Here is a 25,681-nt window from a genome sequence, read left to right as displayed (position 1 = left end):
CCCAGCTTACTGTGGCCATTCAACTCCTGGGCTTGGTATTCCTAACTTTTTTAAGAGGGCAGACTGAGAAAGCCATGAGAAAAGTGAACCAGTAAGTAGTTTTCTCCTCTGCAACAGTTCCTGCTTCTCGATTCTTGCCCTGAGTTCATTCAATGGGCTGCGATGTGGAAGTGGAAATGAAGGGGGTGTTGCTTATGGTCATGGTGTTTCATCACAGCAGTCGAAATCCGTATAAGGTCTCTACTAGAAAGAATTCAGTATCTGCCATCTACAAACGTCTAAAGTAGGCTTATCAAATCGCAATGCATTTGCTTATTTAAAATGCTTACCCTGGGTTAAGTGGTACTGTATATACTGTATATACTAACCTAGTATGTGCAATGCTCTGAATTTGATCCCTAGACTAATCAAACATTCTCCTCTCTCTCTCTGTCTCTCTCTGTCTCTGTCTATCTCTGTCTGTCTCTCTCTCTGTCTCTGTCTGTCTCTCTCTCCCCCTCTCTATCTCTCCCCTCTCTCCTCTATGGATTAACCCATTTGTAATGCTGGGTTAAAACCACTCTCTCCCTAATTCTCAATGACAAGTGTGAGTCCCATATTATAGGTTAGAAAGAACCACACAGTAGTAAATATATGTCCAACACACACCTATTAAATTTCAATACTAGTATGGGCTAAGTTTGAGTACTTTATTCAAAAAATAGAAATAACATCCTCCTGCCTAAAATTCTAGTATCTTACCCAAAACTTAAAAGCCTCCACAGACTTCGTCTGTCCACAGACCTCTCTCTTTTCTCTTGTTCCTCTCCATTCGGTTAAACTGTCATGGTAACGTCAAAAACATCTTCAGCTTTTCTTCCAACACATTTCTTTCCCATTTCCTTTCACCTTGCAGTCTTTAACTTAGCCTCTCCAGGGCAGGGCACAGTCCGATGGCTCAGAAAGCGTGTCACACTCACAGACACCTTTAGTTTGATTTGAAGTAATTTTTTAAAATTTCATTATTCATTTGAATCAAACAGTTAGGAGCTTTCAAGGAACAGCCATGATTTTATGCAGACCTAATTCTTCTACCTCCCTTGTCAGGAACTGAGTAGAGACTGCCCTCTTTGGACTGGGCTTGTCCTGTGTCACTCTGGTACTCATTATTCCCATCAGTGAACTTCCTATGAGAACTTTGGTTTAGAAACTAGACCAACTTCCGGATAGTCCTTGATTTTTGCTTACACGTCTCTGGCTCCAGTAATCTCGACCACATTTTAGTCCAAAACACCTTTTATATTTAGTCTTCTTCCACAATTAAGCATGTGTTACTTCCTGGAAACTCTATTATTGCCTTGACATCTGACATCAACAGGCACTAAGGCAAAAACAAAGGACCAGAAAACCTTACAGAATAGCAATGATCCCTGTTGTTCTAAAATTCAATGAACATTTATTCTGTTATTACTATGAGTATTCCCAGATTATCAAATAATAGTCCTGATATGTTAATGAACACTTTTATACACCCAGTCCTGTTTATTCTTTGTAACAATGCTATGAGATAGATACACTGTGGTCTGTTTTACAGATGGGGAAACTGAGACATTACAGGTATGATAGTTAATTTTCATGGTCGACTTGATTTGGAATCACCTAAGAGACACACGTCTTGGTGAGTCTGTAAGAATGTTTCCAGAGAGATTTAGCTAAGGAAAGAAGATTTACTCAAAATGTGGGCAGCACCATCCTACAGGCTGGGGTCCAGACTGAATAAAAGGAGGGAGAAGGAGAAAGTCCATGAGCATCAGGGTTTATATCTCTGTGTGTTTCCCAACTGAGGACACAGTGTGACCAGTCACCTGCTCCTGCCGCCATGTCTTCCTTGCCATGGTGGACTGTACCTCTCAAACAGTGAACCAAAATAAATCTTCCTTTTCCTAACTTCTTCTTGTCAGGTATTTGATCAGAACAATGAGAAAAGAGAGTAATAACCTGGCTTCTAACGTGTGTGTGTGTGTGTGTGTAGAACTTGCAAAAAATTCATACAACTGGAGGACCAAGAAGGCTGAGTCTGATGAAGCAAGACTTTTCTAATACACTCCTCCTAGACAAAGGGGTGGAGAAAGCAGCCCTTACTGGAGAAAACCACAGGGCTGACTGTACTACCCAACATTTTTAAAAAAATAATAAATAAATAAATAAATAAATAAATAAATAAATAAATAAATTCATACAACTACATAATTGTAGGCACTCAAACACTTACCCAATGCCTACACATGTCAATGAACTTCTATACAATTATACAATTAGACTTTCTGAAGTTGGGGAGCTTTGCTTTGGATTTTACACTTTTATGATTTTATATTTATTTTTAAGTACATGTGTATGTATTTATCCACCACAAAAAGAAAGTAAAGAAAATCTATGACAGTTAAAACTAGAATTAGATTTTCATGACTCTGTGTCCTTTCCCTGTATTCTATCTTTTCTCATCATCCAAATATGACCCTATCTAATACAACCTTAACTCTGAGTCTTGTAGTCTCTAGATTTACTTGGTAAATAAAGATATATTGTCATTGCTACTTCTTAGCTTGTTTTTTGTTTGTTGTTTTAGGCTGAGGAATTTTACATCCAGAGCCTCGTGAATGATAAGCACATGTTCTATGATACTACTGAGCCATACCCTCAGCACCTGAAGGTCCACAAACATGACTATAAACAAAACTTTTATTTATTTGTGGAAGTGAAGATGTACCACGGCAAATGAGTGGCAATCAGGGGACAGCTCTTAAGTTCCTCCTGTCCACTCTGTGGCTCCGGGGATGAACTCAGATCATAAGGTTTGGTGGTAAGTGCCTAAACTCACTAATCCATCTTGCCATCCCCATTCCTCAGAGCTATCTGAATTTACCAACTCACAAGGACCAATGAATGAGAACTAAACTCTTAAGAGAGAGGTCTTTCAAGGATACAGGCATGGACACATAGTGTGCCAGGGATCCCAGCACTGAGGCAGCAACGTCAGGAGGACCACCACCAACGCTGGGTCAGTCAGAGCTACAAAATTGAGACTCTGTCTCAAAATAAACTCCTCAAAACATCTTCAGGTAGATTTTCATGTTATCAAGCCAATGAATTCATCTTTATTATTAATACTTGAGAAGCTGAATCTTAATTGAAAGTGACTTAGTGACTGTCACTGGTGCCAAAGAAATGCACTAAGTGATTTTACTGTTCTGCTACCCAGCTATCCAACTTACCATGACACCGTAGAGGTTGTTTAGGGATCAGGCAGGTTGATATCAGGCAGGTTGTTCAGGAAGCTCTATGTAGATGGTGATGAAAAGCGCACTGTGACAAACAAACCCATGTGCACTGGGACTATTCCCTGAGCCACGCTCACCGCCATTTCCCTTTCAGTGACTATGTTTTCTTCAGCACTTCCATAGTTAATTAGGCCAGGCGTTAGTTCAGTTTCGAGGTTTTACTTTGTTTCTTTTACGTATTTACATGTGTACAAATGTTGTACCACTTTTTAAAGATTTAATTTTTTAAAATGTTTGTGTGTGTACCCCCCCCCCCTCTCTCTCTGTATGCTTGTGTAAATGCAGGTGCCTATGAAATTCAGCAGAGGCATCCACATGCCCTGGGGGTGGAGTTACAGGTGGTTATGAAAACCAAACTTAGCCGGGCGGTGGTGGCGCACGCCTTTAATCCCAGCACTCGGGAGGCAGAGGCAGGCGGAGCTCTGTGAGTTCGAGGCCAGCCTGGTCTACAAGAGCTAGTTCCAGAACAGGCTCTAAAAAAGCTGCAGAGAAACCCTGTCTCGAAAAACCAAAAAAAAAAAAAAAAAAAAAAAAAAAAAAAAAAAAAAGGAAAACCAAACTTAGATCCTCTGAAAGAGCAGCAAACACTCAACCTCTGAGCCATCTCTCTAACCCTCCATCTTATTTATTGAGATGGGGTCTCTCACTGATCCTGGAGCTTGCTGATTCAGCTAGAGGGGCTAACCAGTGGACTCCAGGGATCTTCCTCTCTGTGTCTTCCCAACACTGCTGTACCCAGCTACCTTATTGTGGTTCTGGGAGACTGAATTCAGACCCCCATGCTTCTGTGACAAGCACTTTAATGACTGGGCTATCTCTCCAACCCTATTTATTTACTATTATATATTTATTTCCGGGCTGAGAATTGTCCTTGGGACCTCACATATGCTGAAAAGATTCTACCCCTGACCTTCACTCCCAACCCTTAAACATTAAACAAAAAAATCCCATCTCCTGGGAACTACTACAAATAGCTACGCTGATTCTTTTTATATTATATGGATTTTTGATTTGGGGTGGGAGGGGATTTGAGCCAGGGTCTCACATATCCCAAGTAGTCCTACAATTGCTGTGTAACTAAGGATGACTTTGAATTCATGATCCTCCTGCCTCCATCTCCCAAGTACTAAGATTATAGACATTTTCTATCATGCCTAGTTTTAGTTTAGATATTTAATTATCATTGGTGACTTAATTCCTATCACTTCCCAATCTGTCTGGCATTGCCTACAAGGGTCATAGTTTCATTTCATTTTATATACTTACATTGTACCTTTCTAACTAGACTGCTATTCGTTTGAGAGCCCCAATAATAATGATGCTATATTTGAGCCAGGAGTGTAGCTCAGAAAGAAAGTACTTGCCTAGCATGTGCAAGGTCCTGGGTTTACTCCTCACTACCACAACAGCAGTCTCAACTGAAAATCTGTTCATAATTCATTAATGCTTGCCCTAGGTTTCCATTTAATTTACAAAATAATATAACATAGGCTGGAGAGATGCCTCAATGCTTAAGAGCACTGGAGGTGCTTTGGCACCTTCTAGAGGACCTGAATTTGGCTCACAGCACCCTTGTTCTGTAGTTCACAGCTACCTCTAACTCCAGTTGCAGGGGATCTGATGCCCTCTTCTGGCTTCAGCAGGCATGTACACATGTGAAATTCCATCATGTATACACAGACACATGGATAAATAAAAAGAATATAACAAAAATATAATAAAATCATTTAAACTAATACTGTCCCTTAGTTTTTTTTAATTTGGGTTTTTTTTTATTTTTTGACAGGTCATATGTCTAGTCTAGGTTGGCCTCAAATTAAGTAGCTGAGAATTACTTTAATTTTCTAATTCTCCGGTCTCACTTTCCAAGTACTGGGATTATAGGTACACACCACTCCACCTGGGTTCAAATCCAGGCTTCCAGTATGCTATCAACTGAGTTACATTCTCAGGGCCTACCCCTATCTTCCCCCCCCTTTTCTTTTTCCTCCTCTCTCTCTCTCTCTCTCTCTCTCTCTCTCTCTCTCTCTCTCTCTCTCTCTCTCTCTCTCTCTTGTTTCCTTTTACAAAGAGTAGCAATTAAAGTTAAGTAAACTGACCTACCCAAACTTAGAAAATGAGTGAACAGATGGAGCGGGTTCTAACCAGGTCTGTGGGCTCCGTTCGTCATACTTTCCGGTACATTAGCCTGCTTCCATGCTTAACATTCTCTTCTGTGCCCCCCAAATAACAATGTTATAATTAATTAAGGAGATGTCTCATGCAATTATGAAACAAAGGTAGCATAATTATTACTATGTGCATCTTTTTTAAAGCTGATTTTGCTTGTTTGCATGTTTTAATTTTATGTGTATGAGTATTTTGCCTGCATGTATGTATGTTCACAACACATATGCCTGGTGCCTGAAAATCCCCTAGAACTAGAATTACAGATAGTTTTTAACTGCCACGTGGGTGCTGTTAACTGAATTTAAGTCCTTTGACAGAGCAGTACATGCTCTTAAGCACTGAGCCATCTCTCTAGCTTCTACTAGAGGAATCTCAGCAACACATATTACACGACTCAACAATAAGGGTGCTTCCCATCTGATAGTGCTCCAGACCAGTGTTTCTCAGTGCACAGGCCAGGACAGTTCCTACAGGAGAATCACTCTGCTTGCTTGTCAAGAGCTGCAAGTTCCTGGACCTTTCTCCAATTCTGCTGGACCAGAATTCCAGGGGTGGAGTCCAGAAACACACCTGAACAGAATTCTGATTCATTTGATTCTTCAGAATTAATAGTACTGAAGTGTGACAACCACTCTTCTCAGCAAACATAATGAAGGATCGCTAAAAACAAAAAGACCAAGTTGTTTCATATCTGTTTTTTGTTTATTTGTTTTTAGTTGGTTTGGTCTATTTTGTTTTTGAAACAGAGACAGAATCACAAAAATACTTCCCAAGTGCTAGGATTACAGGCATACGCTACCATGTCCTATATGTGGTTTTTTTGTTGTTTTTGGTTTAAGACAGGGTCTAATGTATTCCTGGCTGGCCTCATTCCTAGTGTCGTGGAGATCATCATGTTTGGTTGTTTTGAGACAGGTTCTCACGTGACCTAAGTAGGTCAACAATTTACTATAAAGCTGAGGATGACCTTCCACTCCTGATCCTCCTGCTTCCACCTCCTACATATTAGATAGCAGACCAGCACACCCAATTGACGCTTTCCTGGGAATGGAACATAAGCCTTCATGTGTACTAGGAAGGCACCCTACTGAGCTATATCCTCAGGCCCAGTGATCAAACTTTACAGTGTATTTGAATCACATGGAGGATTTCTTAAACATCACATTTCTAAATAAGACCAGAGAATGGCTCTCTTCCACCACAAGACATGCACAATCTGGGGCCTTGCCTACAACAGGCCAGCACTCTACCACTGATCGATACATTCATTCTCATTCCTAAGGATTTTTGTTTGTGATGTTTCCAGACGATGTTGGCATTGTCAATCAAAAAATACATACTTTGAGAATTGTACCAGAGTTGAGAGTTAGCTGGTAAAAATAGTAGGTTGGCCAGACAGGATTTTGTTAATTGTTTTCATTCTGGAATTAAACCCTTAGCCTCGTGCATGCTAATTACACACTTTACTAATAGGCTATATATATCCAACCCTTAGTAGAAGTTTTTTTTTTTTTCTTGAGAGACGGCCTGTGGAAAGAAGGAAGCAGGCACAATTAAACTCGACCCAATAATAAACTGGACTAGAGGAACAAGTCATATACTAGGGAGTATTTGGAAGTGATGGAATATACTCCTTAGATTCATTCCTAGTACAATCTATAGCATCTAGGTACACATTGAGGTTCCATTTTTTGATAAGACTATATGAGTGCAATTGAGAGAACTATTTCACTATTACAGCACATGAGGGCTACAATAAAGGGGGGAAAGGTTGTTTCTCTGCATCCTTTCACATCACCAGGACAGAGGAGCATCTGCTAAAGCAGCATGGTGCAGAGGCAGCACCTGGTCTATTATCACAGCATTGAATTTGTTTCTGAACAGGTGCAGGGCTCCTCATGGGGGCGAAAGGAAGTAATCGAGTTGGGGATGTACTTTGCAGGAAGCTGGAGTGTCTGCAAGCAGCTGAGGGCCAAAGCCAGGGCCACTGAGTTACATGAAAAGCCTGGATTTTAACTCACATATGTTGAACTGAAAACTAAATGAGGTGGAGCTAAAGTACATATGCCTTGTACACATTCCATGTTCTGCTCAGGGCTCATTTCGATGCAGCTAATTATGATATCTGCGATGGTTAGTCTTGATTGTTAATTTGATTGGGTCTGGAACAAACTAAGAGACATGGAAGTATTTGAGAGTATTTCCTGGAAGAATTAACTTCAAAGACCCTCCTCCACACAGTGGGTGGCACCTATCGGGTGGGTGGCCCAGATATAAGGAGATCTAAGGAAGCAGCGGCAGTGGTTGCCTGCCTGCGTTTCCTGCTGATGAATGTGTCTTTCTCTGTTGCTGTTGCCATTGTTCGCTGAAGTCAGGCTCTAGTGTGGACTGAAGACCAGGGACTCTCCAGGAACTCTGCAGCCCTTCAGCACCAGCACCAAACTGGGACTGCTAAGGAATATGGCTTCACTGACTGAGGCGCTACCAGGTTCTCAGCCTCTCCGACTTGTAGACAGACGGTACTGGACCACCCAATCCCTTTCAGCCATATGCGACTCTAGTTAATCCCTTTTTAATATGCATACATTCTATCAGTTCTGCTCCTCTAGAGGACCCTGAATAATACAAGAACCACCAATTTATGTATTCATAGTATGTCAACCTCATAAAAGCAAAGACTTATGAATTATAGTTTTATAGGCATATATAGGCTGTGAGGAAGAAAAGATCATAGGCCAGAAAGTAACCGAAATAGTGCTATTATACAGTACTTGTAAAGGGATAAGGACTGGGGTGGCCACAGAGAGAAGGAATAAAATAAAGGGCACATAATATCAAGTATTCTTTTGACAGAGAAAATAACAATGAATATCTATGGTGAAAGTCAAAGATGATGCCAAGTTTTCTGATATGATAGCTAGAAAATCTGTGATGCAGCTTTAAAATAAACATGGTTTTAATAGACTAGGGCCAAGAGTGATGGCCCATGCCTGTAATCCCAGCACCTGGAAGACTGAGGAAGAGTATGAGCTAACTTGGGCTACCCTAGAACAAACCAGAATGAAATAATCAAGGCCAGGATATAGCTTAGTTGTATAGCCCATGCTTAGCAAACAGGAGGCCCTGGAACACAAAATAAATAAAAATATAGTTTAGCCAGATGTGGTGGTTCACATCTGCAATTCCAACACTCGTAAGACAGGAAGACTGCACCAAGCTTGAGACCAGTCTAAACTTTGGAATTAGTACTGTACCAGGCTAGTTGAGCTAGATAAAAAAGACCGTAGTCAAAGACAATCCAAAATACTAACAAAACAATAATTAATAATAATAATTTTGATATTTAAGAGATATATATTTTGTATCTCAATTTTAAGGCAATACTCACATGGGTTTCTTTCCTCAATTTTTTTTACAATATTTGTTGTTTATTACTAGTTATTTAATATTGTGACATATTCTCTATAATAATTTCATGTCAAAATGTCTCAGTGTGTGGAGATAGTATGTGTTTGTGCATGTGTGTATTAGTGTGCTTGCCTTTGAAGATTGTGTAGAGGTCAGAGGTTAATCATTCCTTCCTCAATCACTTCCTACCTGGTTTGGGTTTTGTGGTTTTTGGTTTTTGTTGTTGCTGTTGTTCTTGCTTTGTTGTGGGTTTGTCTGGTTTTTTTGGTTTGAAACAGTCTCACTGTTTTGCTCTGGCTGGCCTGAAACTTGCTATGTAGGCCTGGCTGGACTCAAGCTACAGAGCTGCCTCTACCTCCTGGGTGTTGGGACCAAAGGCGTGCCCCACCACACTCTACCCTCTTTGTATTTGAGATGGAGTCTTTCATTGAACCTGAAGTTCACTGTGTCCGCTAGTCAGGAGGGTCAGGGAACCCTTAGGTCTGTCTGTCTCTGTCCCTCCACTGCTGAGATTTCAGGTATGTACCATTGCACTTGGCTTTTATGTGGATGCTGGAGACCCAAACCCAGTCTTCGTGCTTGTAAAGCACTACCCCCAGCCTTTATCAATATCTTATTTCCCAAAGTAAGCCTTGTTCTCTAGCTCTTTCCCCTATGTCTCAGTCCCTAACACTACTAAGTACGTTTCAGCACCCTTTGGAAAAGACAAGGGTGGGACTGGAGACATGACGGCCCAGCTGCTAAGAGCACTTGCTGCTCTTGCCGAAGATCCAGATTCAGTTCCTAGCACCCACATGATGGCTCACAACTGTCCGTAACTCCAGTTCTGGGAATCTAATACCTTCTACTGACCTCTACAGGCACCAGGTAAACATGTAAGCAAACCCCTCATTCGCATACAATAAAAATAAATGAATCTTTTAAAAATATGACCGCAAAAGGATAATATAAAATTATAATCGATATTCTAAAAGTATACTGATAAAAATAAAAAGGAACTAGAAGGAATATTTAAAAATTAAAGCTATAAAGAGCAAGTTGATAAAGACTGTAAAATCAAGAAAAAAGTTAGGAATTATTAAAGAAATAATCCATTTCCTATAACTGAAGAGCATAAAATAAGAAGAAACCTGATGGGAGGCTGGGGTAGAATGAGCGTGAGTTCAAGCTTAGACTGGGCTACACAGACAGCACTTTCTCAAAAGAAGGAGAAAGAGAGAGAGAGAGAGAGAGAGAGAGAGAGAGAGAGAGAGAGAGAGAGAGAGAGAGAGAGAGGAAGAAGAGAGGGAGGGAGGGAGGGAGGAAGGAAAAAGGAATTAGTATTTTATATGACCATTACTATCATGACAAAAAGTTTAAAATGTATATGTTAATCTTATAAATTTGAGACAATACTTATACTTTAAGAAAAGCCTTAAAGAATCAAAATAAAGCCAAAGGATTATGAGATTAGAGGCAATAAAATAGTCCCTTAATTTTGGTTTTTCTTCTGTCCATATCAGGTGGTTCTTCTGACATGAGATAGATTTTGGATTTTACCTTAACAAGCACGCTTGGGTTTAAAGAAGGAGAGAGCCATACTCCAACTCCAAAGCCAGCTTTAACCTTTAATTGGACTGGGACTACAAAAAGACTATTTACATTATATGTCTGGGATTTCCAAGCCAGCCAGGGCTACATATTGTGACTGTGTCTCAAAAACAAAAACACCCCCCCCCCAAAACAAATAATAAAATAAAACAAAGTGATTGATTCCCCGCATTGAAAAAAGAAAGGAGAGGCTGGAAAGAAAAGAAAGGAAGGGAGGGAGGGGAGAGTTGGAGGAGGAGGAGGAGGAAGCGGAGAGAGAAGCGGAAGAGAAGACCGCAATTCCTGAGAAGATAACCATGTTGCATTCAGTGTAAAACACAGTCCTCCGAAACACACTTGATGCTAAAAAGTGAATGAGCAAAGCAATGCGTTTATCTTGTCCACCTCTCTAACCAGTAAAGACAGGTGTATCAGGTATTTGTATGTCTGACCCTAAAGGAAGACCGGTTTTGTTCGTTTTTATATCCTCTGAACCTAGACAACTTTGAAACCCTTTTCCGAAACATGTCAGAAGATCTGTATCCACTCTTGCCAAAAAAACCAAAAAAAAAAAAAATTGTGCAGGCAACTCTGGCCTCTTTGCAGACGTCAGGGTTTCATGGTAAGTCAATTCTAATTAGAAAAAGTCACTTTTTCTGGAGCAGGCGCTTCCCACTCCGTGCAAAGAGGAGCCAAGTGAACAGAACCGCAAAGACTTGGCTTACTTCAAACGCAAACTAATTTTTTATTATTGGCCCAAATTTACCATCTCTCCTGGGGCGTAGGCCAGTATCCACAACCGCACTGAAGCCTCGGCAAGGCAAACCAGTAGCTAGTGGAGAGCACGGCGATTCTCAGCCAAAACCCAGGGAGAGCTGCCCCCGTGCAGCGCAGTCTTCCAAAAGCCTCCCACAGATCTCCGCCTTTAAAAATCTGCATTTCCTAAGAAATGCTTCCAATTTTCGATATTAAAAGCTAAAGAAACGGGTCTCCTGAGCCCTTCAGAGAATGGCTCCCTTCCAGCGCTACTGCCACTGTCGGGGTTCACCAGGCACAAGCCCAAAGCCGGACCACACTCGCTCCAGCCTTGGCGACTGCCTTCAAAGTAACCGCCCGCAGCGGGCGTGCCCCGAAGTTCAACTTCCGGCCCCACACAGAGGCTATTTTCCTACTGGCCTTGCGGCTGCCCGAGCCGCGCCTTTGGTCACGCCCCAGCCACGCCCCCACCACGCCCCTAGCCTCGCTCTGCTTTCCTTGGCTGGAACGCGCGGGAGGGGCGTGGCCTCGGGGGAGAAGCGCTCTCGGTGTGGGTCCCCGCGCCTCACCGAGCGCAGTCACGCGAAGGCACGCTCCGCTCGGGCGGACAGGCGGGCGCGCGATCGCGCGCGCTCCCGCCGCCCTCTCCGGTGACGTGCCTGACCGAGGCCGCGCTAGGGCGCTGGAGCTGCCACTGAGCGGCTGTCATGGCGTCGGAGGCGCTGACTGAGAAGAGCCGGCCGCGCTGTCTATAGGACCAGGGGCGGGCGGCCGGGCATGGAGAGCGGCCCTGACAGCCCGCAGCCTCTGGATCCCGGGGTGGCGGCGGGACGAGAGTCGCCGCCGGAAGGGCGACGGCACGGCGGGCGCGAGGCTGAGGATGGTCTCGCAGGACGCGCAGTGGAGAGCGGCGGGCAGGGGGCGGCGGCCGCGCGGAGCAGCCCCGGGGACCCGACGTCCCCGTCACAGCTCGGATGCGGCGCGGGCTCGGACTTGAAGGACATTTTGCCGCCGAGCCCCGCCGCCTCGGAGGCTCCTCCGAGAGGGCAGCACAAGGTGACCGCCTCCCCGGAGCTGGCCGAGGCCGCGGCGGGCCGAGGGTCGGGATCAGTGGGCGACGCGGGCACCTGCGGGGTGGAGCAGGCGGCCGAGGAGCCCAGCAGCGCCGGCGCCCTGAGCAGCAGCTGCAGCGAGCCTAGTCCCCCTGGGGACTCGCCCAGCCTGGACTCCCTGGAGTCTTTCTCCAACCTGCATTCTTTTCCCAGTAGCTCTGAGTTCAATAGTGAGGAGGGAGCGGAGACCAGGGTCCCCGAAGATGTGGAGGAGGGCGCGGCGGGGCCGCCCAGGGCTGCACCTCTGTGCAAAGAGGAGGAGGAGGACCCGGCTCAGGTGCTAGCGGCCTCCAAAGAACGCTTTCCCGGACAGTCAGTGTATCACATCAAATGGATCCAGTGGAAAGAGGAGAACACGCCCATCATCACCCAGAACGAGAACGGACCCTGCCCTTTGCTGGCCATCCTCAATGTTTTGCTTCTGGCCTGGAAGGTACAATCTGCAGCTTTCTACTTCCTACAGCTTGTGGGGAGGGGCAAAAATGGGGTGAGGAAACGGCTGTTTGTCAGCTGATGGCTTCCTTGTTTCTTCATTCATCAGACCTCCTTTTTTGAGACAAGGTTTCTCTGTGTAGCTTAAGCCGTCCTCGAACTCATGATCTTCATGCTTCAGCCTCCGGAGTGCTGCTAGGTTTACGGGCATGCACCACCACTTCTGACAGCCCCTTCTTACATGAAATTAATTCCAGGATTTCTTTATGGAATGATTATTCAGAAAGAATTGCCTCTAGCTTCAGGTCCCTTTTGTTTTAAAAGTTCAACATTCAGTTAAAGATTGTAACTGATGATGTACTTGTAAACAGGTAGAATCTAGACCCTACACCTACACTATCTGAATATTTTTACTCTATTCGCCTGCATATTACTCCTCCTTACTGACGTTATCACATATGAAAGCAATCGAAATTGGAAAAAGTGATCTTCAGAGTTACTATCAATGTGATATCATGGAGCAAGTTATAATGGTAATATATACCGTTTTCTAAAGAATGCTTGGCCTGCCACCCTTGGGTGTAAAACATGAAGGAATAGAGATAGGGAAGATGCAGCCAGCCCTTTTATATAAATTCAACTTAAGGAAAGCTTTGATCTGACCCCACTTACCATAAATTACTTATTTTCAAAGACTGTATTTTCTGCCTTTGTATGTTTTTTTTTTACTTGACTTGTTTCTTTGGCTCTACTTCAAGGGACTGACCAGTAACTATACATTAGAATGTGTTAAGGAAGCTAAAACTTTTAACAACTAAAATAAGAAATGATAAATCTAAGTTACTGGAGCATTAAAGGGGAACGACAGGTGTATTGAGGCCTCAGAATAAAGTGTCATATTTAAGCTTGCAGTTTCTAGGTGCTGAGCGGATACATTTCCACACTTATTTTCAAATTGATAATTCCATTTGCAGTTAAAGTGTTCCCTAGAAGAATAGCTTGAATTTTACTAGCCAGTTATGAAGAAGTGAGATGGATAGTGAGAGGAATCCCAAACACCAAATGTTACAGTTTCATGTTGGGTATCTGGGGCACTTGATGGAGTGAGTCATCTGGGTTCCAATCATCTGGGTTAGTCTGTGAATGAGTACGCATACTAATGAATTTGAAGATTATTTTGATTAACTTCTACTTACAGTGTTCTAGGGCTTTTCTATCCCAGAGTTCCAAACTTCCACATTCTTTCTATGAACCAGTTCAAAAGGTCTAGGAGCTTCATGGTCAGGTTGATCGTAGCAAAGGCTCCAGTCCTGACCACCAGTTTTCTGGCATAGCTACTTTTCTCATTGCCGTACTATAAGAACAAACGCAGCTGAAGGTATGGGTTATTTTTGTTCACAGTTTGAGAGTACAGTCCATTAAGTCAAGGAGGACATGGCCACTGGACTGAAGTAGCTGGTCTCATGCTAGTCAAGAAGCAGAGAGAGATGCCTGTTCAGTTGGATTTCTCCTTTTTATTTAGTCCAAACCCGCAGCCCATGGACTGCCACCCACATTCAGAGTGGAAAGAGCAGTTGCCATGGTCTGGATTACTTTCTGGATATATGAACCTTGAATTGACTCTGAAAGACAGACTCAAATGTGGAACCGCGTTTATGTTCTGCTTTTGTAGAAGACACTGTAAGAGCAAAGACAGCACAAAGCACATCAGCCTTCAAGTAGCTTAGAATATGCTGAGGAGGTGGATGCAGCCCTCTAATGTGTTAAGGAAGTACCAAAAAAAAGGAGGGGTGTGGGTAACTGGGAACAGGATCTCAGGGGAAGGCTTCAGAGATGAGACACACTGATTCAGGTCAGAAGAGTGAATGAGATAAGAGCTCTGGACAAAAGGGTACATTTGAAGAAAAATCAGAGATAGTTTGTATTGATCCCCTCCAAGTTTTGCTGAAATGCAGTAGAGAAGGGGAAAGAAAGGATCATAAGCAAAAAGTAAATTTGATGGGTTTGGTTAGTCTGTGAATGAGAATGCATACTAATGAATTTGAAGATTCTTTTGAAAATCGTTGGTTCTCAGCCCTTTCTCTGCCTGTAGGCTATTTATGCCAACAAAAATCAGTCATCATTAATGATTGATAGGGAGACGGGTGAGAGAAACGATGTCAAGTAGTATTCTCAAGGTTAGCCACAGTTTCTAGAGGTCAAAACTGTTTTCCTAATAATACAAAAATGTTATTTACCTTTTGGATGTCAGCAGAGATTTCTAGATTCTTTGATGGATGGATAATAATTGAGGTTAAAAAGAAGAACAAAAGGGCATTCACTATACACAACACATAGAAATATTTGTCCGGTTATAATGTCTAAGAACGTGTGTGTGTGTGTGTGTGTGTGTGTGTGTGTGTGTGTGTGTGTGTGTTTGTAGGTTTGAAGGTCGGGTGTTTTTCTGTATGACTCTCAATATTTCTTGTTTTGGTTTTTTGAGACAGAGTCTCTCAGTTGAACTTGTTCTTTCAGTTATACTGACTGGCCAGTGAGCCCTGGGTTTGCCTGTTCTACTTCACCACCTTTTAGTGCTGAGTACAGAAGTTTGACACTGCAGTATCTACATGGGTGCTGGGGAGCCAAACTCACTTGCACTTTTTCCACTGAGCCATTTTCCCAGCTTCAAGTTTCTTTATTTTCAAGTTTCTTTTTACAAACAAATGGGTTTCACTGTGACATTTTTATACATATATATATATAAAACATACTTTGATCATATTCATCTTTTCACATGATACTAATTATATATAAAATAATGGATTTCATTATAATATTTGATTTTTTTATTTGTTTTTGAGATGGAGTCTTAAATATCACAGATTGGGCTCCAGCTTGCCATGTAGCCTGAGAATGATTTTTGAACTTCCAGTTCTCCTTCCTCAACCTCCCAAGTACTGGAATTACAAGCATGTGCCACCACTCCCAGTTTATGTGGTTCTGAGGTTAACCAGGGCTTCATGTATGCTAGGCAGGCACCTGTCAGCTGAGCTACGTCTGCAGCCCTCGTTATCACATTTTCAAACGTGTTTGTAGTGTGCTTTGATTGTCTTCACCTGACTCCAGGGCTAATTTCTTTAGTATATATGGATGCTTTGCCTGCACGTGTATCTGTACACTACATGCATGTCTGGAGCCCAGGAATCCATAAAGGAGCACCAGATCTCCTGGAACTGGAATTCTGACAGTTCTGAGGCACCATATAAGTGGTATTGAATCTGGGTTCTCTGGAAGAACAGTCAGTGCTCTTAACCACTGAGCCATCTAGTTTCTTAGTTTATAAAGAGCACTTACAAATAAGCAAGAATAAAGCAGAGCAACATAATGACAAATGGAGAAAAAAAAATCAATAACAAAAAAACTTCACCAGGTGATAGTGGCACACACCTCTAATCCCAGCACTTGGGAGGCAGAGGCCGGCAAATATCTGAGTTTGAGGCCAGCCTGGTCTACAGGGTGAGTTCAAGAACAGCCAAGGCTACACAGAGAAACTATCTCAACAATGAAAGAAAGGAAGGAAGAGAGAAAGAGGAAAGAAGGAAGAAAAGAAACTTTAACTTCAGATGGCCATTTCTTATTTTATCACCTTGAAGTGAAGTTCCATGTCTTTGAGCATCTTTCTAGTAGTGACTGTTTGCTATGGGTCTCCCTACTTTTCGATGACATCTCATCTCTTCTCCCATGTGTTTTTCATAAATCCTCCACACTACTTTTTGACTTATTCTGCCCCATCCTACCAATCCTGTAGAAGAACTGCAGTCACACTAATTTTTTCATGCTATCTTTTCCTAAAGTAAGCACAAAACTCTTTTGAGGTTTTCCAAGTGTGTTTATCACTTATAAAAAAGGAAAAACAGATGGTGAGCCAAAGATTTTATCTTAGCCCCTGCCTACTCTGTTTTAAATATAGATATGGTAAGGAGAAATTTAAAACTTTACACAGTGGTACGACCTTATCTACATAAAAGATTTGAGGAACAGTTCTGGGGCTTCCTTTCCCAGCTTCACTCAAGAATTAGAAGTATTATGTGTCTCTGGATTTGTGAGCAAAGTAGATGCGAACAGCGTGATCCTGCATGGGTGGATGCCTGGTTCTGATAGTATTCCTCCAATGAAAAAGCCTTCCTTTTCCTTTTCCAGTCAGGCCTATGGAGGTCCAGGTAAAGGATGTTTGATCTTTGAATACATGTGGTACCAACAAGCTAGGCCTTATATAGAGTAACTTTTTGTTTCTACTTTGGTTTGTTTTGAAACAGGGTGTTGCTATTTAGTCACTGTATTTGAGTTTTAGAATTACAGGTGTGAGGCAACATACCTGGTTTAAAGTCCACTTTGATACTGTTCCCCCGTTATTTTCCACTTTTTTAAAAAATAAGAAACTCCCATGTATCCTTTTGAGGGTGATCGGCTGTTTTCCATGCATGCATGCATGTGTACCACATGTATGCCTGGTGCTGGTGGGGGCCAGATCAGAGTCCTTGGAACTGGAGTTACATATGGTTGTGAGCCTAGATGTGAGTGCTAGGAATGGAACCCTGGTAAGTGCTCTTAACCTTTGAACCACCTCTTCAGCCACTTATTCTCTACTTTTATTTTTAAATTACTTTTATTTTATCCTGTATGATTTTTTTTTCTGTATGTATGTCTATGTACCGTGTGTATTCCAGTGCCTTTGAAGGCCAGAGGAGGCCAGAAGGCATTAGATCTACTGGAACTAGAGTTAATAGGCAATTGTAAACTCCCATGTGTGTGCTGGAAATCGAACTTGGGCACTCTGAAGGGACAGCCAGGGATCTGGAGCCACTGTACTGTCCTTCCAGTCTCTTATTTTCCACTTTTAATTGATTAAGTTGCTTTTTCTTTAATTTAGTATGTGACAGGTCTCAAATTCACTATGTAACTAAAATTGGCTCTGATCCTTATGTGTCGTCCACCTGAGAGAGATTGCAGATCTGGGTCACTATGTACTGCTTGTTTTGAATGTTTTGTCTTTATTGTGTTTGGGATCTGATGACATTTTAAAAAAAATCTTACCTTATGGTAAGTTTGATACCAGCTTGTACTATGTTGAGAGAGCCTGTCTGAAAATATCGGATCAAACAAAACAAACAATAAAGTGTTGAGCAACTAGTTATTCTGGAGCCAAAAGTGAGTGGCCCTGTCCTGGGAACACAGACTTTTTACCCCAAATCCCATGTACTGATATGGTGACAGTTTTATGAAATTGTTAGAGTAACAGAGCGAAGAATATTTCAAATACATCGGTGGAAACATCAAATAGGTGAGTTATAGCAAAGTGAGGGCGTGAGGGAGGTTGGAAGAACCTCAGCTGTGGGTCTCAGATGCCATCTACTGACTGACTCTTTGATTTTAGGTTAGCGGAAGCTAGTGGTCTGCTACATTAATACATTCCAAAGATGATAGGCCAGGCACAGAAGTGAGCTATGAAGAGGACTAAAGATAGTCCAGGGTAAATTATAATTAGATTCTGGACCTACAATGTTCCAGTCTTTCCACAATTACTAAATTTCTATCAGGTAATCAGGTTTTGTAGAATATTTAATATGGGTGCAACTTCTTTTTGGGAACTAAATTTAGTACGCTAAGCAAGTACCTATCACTGATCTCTACATTCCACCTTCAGGTGCTTGGCTGCTTGCACCTCAGAATAGTATGAATGTGCCCTAAAGTATAATCATTAACTTACTTTAAACATTCTGAAATTTTTGTGTGTGTGTATGAACTTTATGGATGACAGTGTCATAATGTGCCAGGTTAGACACATCTGATTCTGACAGACGTTTTACTGACTGAACATATGTTATTCATTCTTTCCTCTCTTTTTCTTTTGAAGTTCATGCTGTTATAACGAAAAAGGAACTTACTTTGCTGTGAGTCCCAAGTCATATTACAAGTCATCCACTTACTTTGGGTAAACATTTCAAAGACTTAATTTATTCTTTGAATTAATTATATCTTGCCACTTGTTTCACAGTCACCAACTAAAGTGACAAGAAAGTCGAATGACAGTCTAGTAATTTAATAACTAGACTGGACAAGCTTAATTGTGTCTCTACTATTAAAAAACTGTTGGAGCTGGACATCCCAACACTTGAGAAGCTGAGGCAGCAGAGCCACCAGGAGGTGCTGTGTCCTCCAACAAGACAGGTGTGCTCTTAGAAACATCTGTAATCCCTGCTCTGAGGAAGGACAGGGTCAAGAAAATCACTGGGGATGACTGATACAAGCTTATCTAAAAAAAATGTATAAACTCCAGGTTCAGGGAGTGACCATCCTCAGAAGAATAAAGAGAAAAGCGACAGAGGGGAGGCCATCCAATGCTCTCCTCTGTCCTCTGTTCATGTGGGGACAGACATGGACACACATGCACACATTAGAAAAGGTGTTAGAACTTAACTGTATGTCTCTTCAAAACTTATTGACATTGTATTAAGAATTTAACAGTTACCTATTATAACTGATCAAAAACTTTTTATTCTTTTTTTGTTTTGTTTTGTTTTTTCGAAACAGGGTTTCCCTGTAGTTTCTAGAGCCTGTCCTGGAACTAGCTCTTGTAGACCAGGCTGGCCTCGAACTCAGAGATCCGCCTGCCTCTGCCTCCAGAGTGCTGGGATTAAAGGCGTGTGCCACCACCGCCCGGCCTAACTTTTTTTATTCTTGAGACAACGTCTAACTATATAGCTCTTGCAATCTGAAATTCTCTATGTGAGTCAGTGTACTTCAAACTCCCAGTGGTCTTTCTGCTTCTGCCTCCTGAGTTTGGGGGCTAAAGGCTTTTATTTTTTTTTTCCTCATGGTTTATTTTTTTAATATTTAAAAATTTCCCTCTCCTTCCCTCCTCCCCCCCCCCCCCCTCCCCTCCTCCTCCCCCTTCCCTCCCCTCCTTCTCCCCCTTCCCTCCCCTCCCCTCCACCCATACCTCCCCTCCCTCCCTCTCAAGGCCAAGGAGCCATCAGGGTTCCCCCCTCTATGCTAAGACCAAGGTCCTCCCAACTCCCCCCAGGTCCAGGAAGGTGATCGACCAAGCTGAGAAGGCTCCCACAGAGCCCGTCCATGCAGAAGAATCAGAGCCCAGAGCCATTGTCCTTTGCTTCTCAGTCAGCCCCCGCTGTTGGCCACATTCAGAGAGGCGGGTTTGGTCGCATGATCCATCAGTCCCATTCCAACTGGAGTTGGTGATCTCCCATTAGTTCTGTCCCACCGTCTCCATGAGTGAACGCACCCCTCTCGTTCCTGACTTTCTCCCTCATGTTCTCGCTCCTTCTGCTCCTCATCAGGACCTTGGGAGCTTAGTCCAGTGCTCCAATGTGGGGCTCAGTCACCTTCCCCATCTGTCGCCAGCTGGAGGTTCCCTCACGGTCCTGACTTTCTTTCTCATGTTCTCTCTCCTTCTGCTCCTCATCAGGACCTTGGGAGCTCAGTCCGGTGCTCCAATGTGGGGCTCTGTCATTTTCTTCATCTATCGTCAGGTGGAGGTTCTATGGTGATATGCAAGAAATTCATCGGTATGGCTATAGGAACTGGCCTTTTCAGGCTCCCTCTCCTCAGCTGCCCAAGGAACTAACTGGGGGTGTCTCCCTGGAAACCTGGGAATCCCTCTAGGGTCAAGTCTCTTGACAGCCCTCAGGTAGCTCCTTAAATTAAGATATATGCTTCCCTGCTCCCATATCCACCCTTCCTATATCCCAAGCACCCCATTCCTCCGAGCTCCCCCCGTTCTCCCCTTCACACTTTTCTCTCCCCATCTTCCCTTGGCTCAGTCTTGCCCAACCCTCAAGTTCCCAATTTTGCCTGGCGATCGTGTCTACTTCCAATATCCAGGAGGATTACTGTATCTTTTTTTGGGAGTTCTTATTAGTATCATCTATATAAACTGCTCCTTATTCCTTCATATGACGAGTCCTCTGCATTTACTATTTCCCCATCCCCTTAAAATCTTAGCCTATCGCTTTTAGAAAATTTTACATTCCTGTTTAAAATTTCACTAATATTTTAAACACAAGATTTTATTGTTTTTACCTTTGACCTCTCTTGAGGCTACTTCTAATATCAGTATAGAGGTGGTCATTCCCATTTTATGTGCTTAGGACAGGGCACAGTAGGCAGTCTCCTCTTGGAAAGCTCAAGACCATGATCTGAAATTACATAGACCCCTAGGATTACAGAATGTATATGTCAAATTCATATACTCTTCAGTGTCTCCATCTTGTTTATCCTCTGGTCCTGGTGGCTGAACCTTGGACCTTGTCCATGGTGAACGCAGATCCACCACTAAGCTACAGCCCCGGTCTCTTTGGCTTCTTAATTTTACAACATTGCCGAAATTAAAAAGGGTTTCTTCTTTTCTTGTTTTTACATTTATTTATGTATTGGGAGGGTACACCACAGTCCATGTGTAGAGGTCAGAGGACAACCTGCTTCTTCCTCCATTATAAGGGTTCAGAGAATGGAACTCTAATTGTCAGGTCATTGGGCTTGGAAAGTGCCTTTACCTGCTGGACTATCTTGCAGGCCCCTTGAGAAAGGATAAATTATTTGTTCATGAAATCTTCTGGTGAATTTGTCACATTGAATCTGTCTTAAATAAGAGAACACATAATTCTTTAAACAAAAAAAAAAGCATCATTTAAGTTGGCAACAAGATTCAACACGTAAAGGTGCTTGCCACCAAGCCTGACAGTCTGAGTTTGATTCCTAGGACCCAAACGGTGAAAGGCGAGAATAGACTCAGGCAAGTTATCATATGACCTTCACAAGTATCCCCAGGCACATGGGCACACCACACAGGTACAAACACAATATAAATAAATGTGAAAAGATGTAGAAACAGACTGATGGTGGCATACATCTTTAATCTCAGCATGCAGGAAGCAGAGGCAAGTAGATCTTTGTGAGTCTGAGGCCAGCCTGTTCTATATAGTGGACTCCAGGCAAGGTAAGACTATCTAGTGAGGACCTTCCCCAAAAATAATAATAATAATAATTTTAGAAAACATTAATATGTATGAATGTCCCTTTCAGATTGCTGTGAAATTGAGAGTTCCATCTTTAGAATACAAAAAATTAACTAGATATCAGCACTCCAAATATGATACCGAAATACCTTGATAAATACTGTATAATGATAACTAGAATAGTCTAAAGCAAAAGTTAATAAATTGTCCTATAAAGAACTACTTAGTGGGGCTGGAGAGATTATAGCTCAGGGGTTAAGAGCACTGGCTGCTCTCGCAGAGGACCTGGTCCAATTCCCAGCACCCTTTTGGCAGCTCACAACCACCATCTGTAACTCCAGCTCCAGTGGATTTGATGCTCTCTTTTGTCCTGCTCTTAGCTTCTAATGGGCACCAACCATATGAATGGTGCACAGACATACATGCAGGCAAAACACCCATACATATAACATAAAATAATAAAAATTTTAAAAACTAGTTAATAATCATTTTAGGCTTTGTGTTTTAGGAGTCTCTGTTAGAGAAATTAAACTTTGCCACTGCAATACAAAAAATGTAGAATATATTGAAATGTGGCCAAAGAATACATAAATAATGTGATTAAGAAACCCAACTTTTTGTTAGAAAATCATAGCAAGCTATGATTTACAAGTGAGCTTCAGTGTTAAAATTATGTAGGAAGTGGGCTGCAAAGCTGGCTCAGTAGCTCAGAACACATACAACATTTACAGAGGACCTCAGTTTGGTTTTCCACACCCTTGTTGGGACTTACAACTGCCTCTAACCCCAGCTCCATGGGATCTAGCACTCTTTTCTGGCCTCTGAGTATGTGTACACACATGACACATACCCATTTAGATATATACATAAAGTAAACAAAGTGAATCTTTTGCTTAAAAAATTACCTTTTTTGGAAGAATGGTTTATTGAGTACACTACAATAAGACATTGGACTAGACAGTAACTAGAATGCTGCCTGCAGCCAAAATTATTCTTTAGAATACGTTGTTACAGAGAATAAAACTCATTAAGAATAATATAGTTCCAGGACAGGCTCTAGAAACTACAGGGAAACCCTGTCTCAAAAAACCAAAAAAAAAAAAAAAAAAAAAAAAAAATAATATGATGAGCAAGCTTGTGTAGTGTATCTTGGTTTTCACAGAGTGATAAATCCAAAAGATAACTGGACCCTAAGCATCAGCTGTCATATGTGTTCTCAGAGAGGCTAACACTGCCATGTTTTTCAGCAATCATTTTGAAAATTTATCATTGATCAAAAACATTTCAATATGTCATCAACACACTTGATAGCATAAACTTAGAATGCCTTCTTTAACAATTTAGCGGGGCGGTGGTGGCGCACGCCTTTAATCCCAGCACTCGGGAGGCAGAGGCAGGCGGATCTCTGAGTTCGAGGCCAGCCTGGTCTACAAGAGCTAGTTCCAGGCCAGGCTCTAAAAAAGCTGCAGAGAAACCCTGTCTTGAAAAACCAAAAAAAAAAAAAAAAAGAAAAAAAAAACAATTTAATAAAGGAGCTATTGGAAAAATTGATAATTTAAACACTTTCCTTGGTTGAACAGAACATAGTGACTAATATATTTTTAATTACGGTCTTCTCCTATCATCGATATGATAATTATTTGGAATTTCCATTCTGAATATTTTTAAAATTTTCAAAAAATTGTGTGTGTGTTTGTCTGCATGTATGTATATACAACGACTAATAAAAAACCCAGATACAGATATTGGAATACAAGCTGTAAGATCAGAGTAGCAAAGCATGTAACCACTAGAGAGCTATTACCTCTATGAAATCTTCAGACTAAAAGAGAGGGAATTCCTGTCTCATCCCACTTTATATTCCTCTCAATTATTGGTATTAAAGGCATGCACCACCACTTCCCGGCTAACTCATGTGGCTGCTGGGATTAAAGGTGTGCGCCACCACTGCCTGGCCTATATGGCTGACTAGTGTGGCTAGCTTTGCACTCTGATCTTCAGACAAGCTTTATTAAAACACAATTAATGTTAATAATGTTAGTTATAGCCTTTTTATTTTAGACAAGAAAGGGAAATATAGTGATATAACTAACATAAGAAAAACTATATATAATAAGCAAAATAACCAATAAGAACTTGTAACTGCCCCCTTAAAAATGACAAATATCCATAACCCATTGAACAACCAAAACCCACCCATTCCACCTCTTAGGAATGTGGGCATTGTATTCTTAAATTTACTTCCTGCTGTCTGGGGGTGATGGCATCTTTAGGGGATTCTGAAAAGAAAAATTTGGGTTAATTGTCAAGTCCTGGGAGAAGTAGATTTATCGTTTGTTTTCCAATCTCTGTGTACTGGGAACGTGCAGGGTTTGTCTCAAGTCTTGGCTAGAGTAATCTGTGACACTGGATCATTTCAGCTAGCCATCTCAAAATTGTTCTGAGCAGTTTGTAGTCCAAAGCCCATCTTTAGTTGGTGTATTTCAGCTTAGAGGTGTTTTCATAATCCTGGAGGAATCATCAATGTGGGACCCCATCCTGCTTTTGGAGACTTCAAAGGTCACTATTAGGCATTCTCATGATTTAGTGCAGAAAATTGATTAAGACTCAAATCCAAAATCATGTACAGGAAGGTAGAAGAAATCTTTTTCATTAGTTAGTACTCTATATGACCATTAATATCATGACAAAAAGTTTAAGATATGTGTGTATTAATCTTATAAAATTTATACCTTAAGAAAAGCTGTTAAAGAGTTAATATAAGATAAAATATTATGAGATTAGTGGCAATAAAATAGTCCTTAAGTATTTGTTTTTCTCCTGTCCCATATCAGGTGCTCTTCTGACATGAGATAGAGATTTTGGATTTTACATTAATAAGCATGCTAGGATTTAGAGAAGAAGAGAGCCACACTCTCACTCCAAAGCAAACATAAATCTTTAACTGGACTAGGACTACAAAAAGACCATTTTTGTGTCTGTGAGACCATATATGTCTGTAGAGAATAAGTAGAAGCAAACATTTGGGAAGACTGATGTAATGTATTCCTGTTGGAAATTGATATACCAGTAGGCCAATTTACTCTTTTTCTTGAGACTTTTTTTTTTCTGGGTGATTTGTCTTTTTTCTTCACATGTCTCATTTGTCTAGTGGTCTTTGGATTCCTTAGCTGGATTTTTATTTTTTTTAACTCTTTATTCTCTTTATTCTCCTGATAATACAAAAACAAAACACTTCCCCCAACCCTAATTTTGGGGCAGTTTTCTTTTGGCAAGCTATTTCTGATCAAATGAAAAGCACTTGTTAGTTTCATAGGTTAGTTTAGATTAAATGACCATGCTGTTTCATGAACTATCATCCCTTCTAATTAAGAGGTGTCTCTTGTTCAAATCAAATTGATCAGTTTTGATGGTATCCATAGCTTTTCTTCTCCTGTGGAAACAAAAGCAGAACCTCTTCCCCAACGTAGCACATGTTCTGGTTTCCATTCTGAGGTTAGTACTACTTTGTAGAATACTGGCTGATTTAATTTTGTAGTTTTTTTCTACTATCCAGTGTCTCTCCACAGCTGTTCCTTTCTCATTAGCATTTAGAAAATTTAAAGTTAATAAAGCATTATGCAACCTTTTTCTGGGGGCATTTATCATCACTTTCTGTTATTTTAACATACCCTTCAGAGTGTATGTGTGCGTATGAGATGTGAGTAAGGAATCGTGTGTCTTGGTGTGCATATGTATCACAGTATGGGTAAAAGTCAGAGCACAACTATGAGTCCATTCTATCCTCTCATCCCGAGTTCCCGGGATCAAACTCAGGTCATCAAGCTCACTTATCAAGCACTTTTGCCTGCTGAACTATTTTGTTCACCCTTATTTGCATTTTTTGAAAAAAAGTCACACTTTT

The 25,681-nt window shown here is 41.6% G+C and overlaps 1 protein-coding gene and 1 non-coding gene across 3 annotated transcripts in view; both read left to right on the top strand.

The window, feature by feature from the left end:
* The first annotated feature begins 2,032 nt into the window (after nt 1–2,032).
* LOC119810931 lies at nt 2,033–2,160 on the top strand. Its single transcript, XR_005284867.1, has one exon.
* A 9,648-nt stretch (nt 2,161–11,808) lies between these two features.
* Nucleotides 11,809–25,681, top strand: part of Mindy2 (MINDY lysine 48 deubiquitinase 2) — a 78,234-nt gene continuing 64,361 nt past the window's right edge. The window contains exon 1 of one of the 2 annotated variants that reach the window (XM_038324330.2): nt 11,809–12,764. In XM_038324330.2, coding sequence (XP_038180258.1) covers nt 11,997–12,764 — 768 coding nt within the window. In that variant the 5' untranslated portion in view covers nt 11,809–11,996. Of the gene's footprint in view, nt 12,765–17,127; nt 17,341–25,681 lie in introns of those variants that run through there. The other variant, XM_042054805.1, reaches the window with a different exon arrangement.

This window comes from Arvicola amphibius, chromosome 3, assembly GCF_903992535.2.
Source record: "Arvicola amphibius chromosome 3, mArvAmp1.2, whole genome shotgun sequence".
Taxonomy (NCBI): Eukaryota; Metazoa; Chordata; class Mammalia; order Rodentia; family Cricetidae; genus Arvicola; species Arvicola amphibius.
This window is presented reverse-complemented; position numbering and strand designations above follow the sequence as displayed.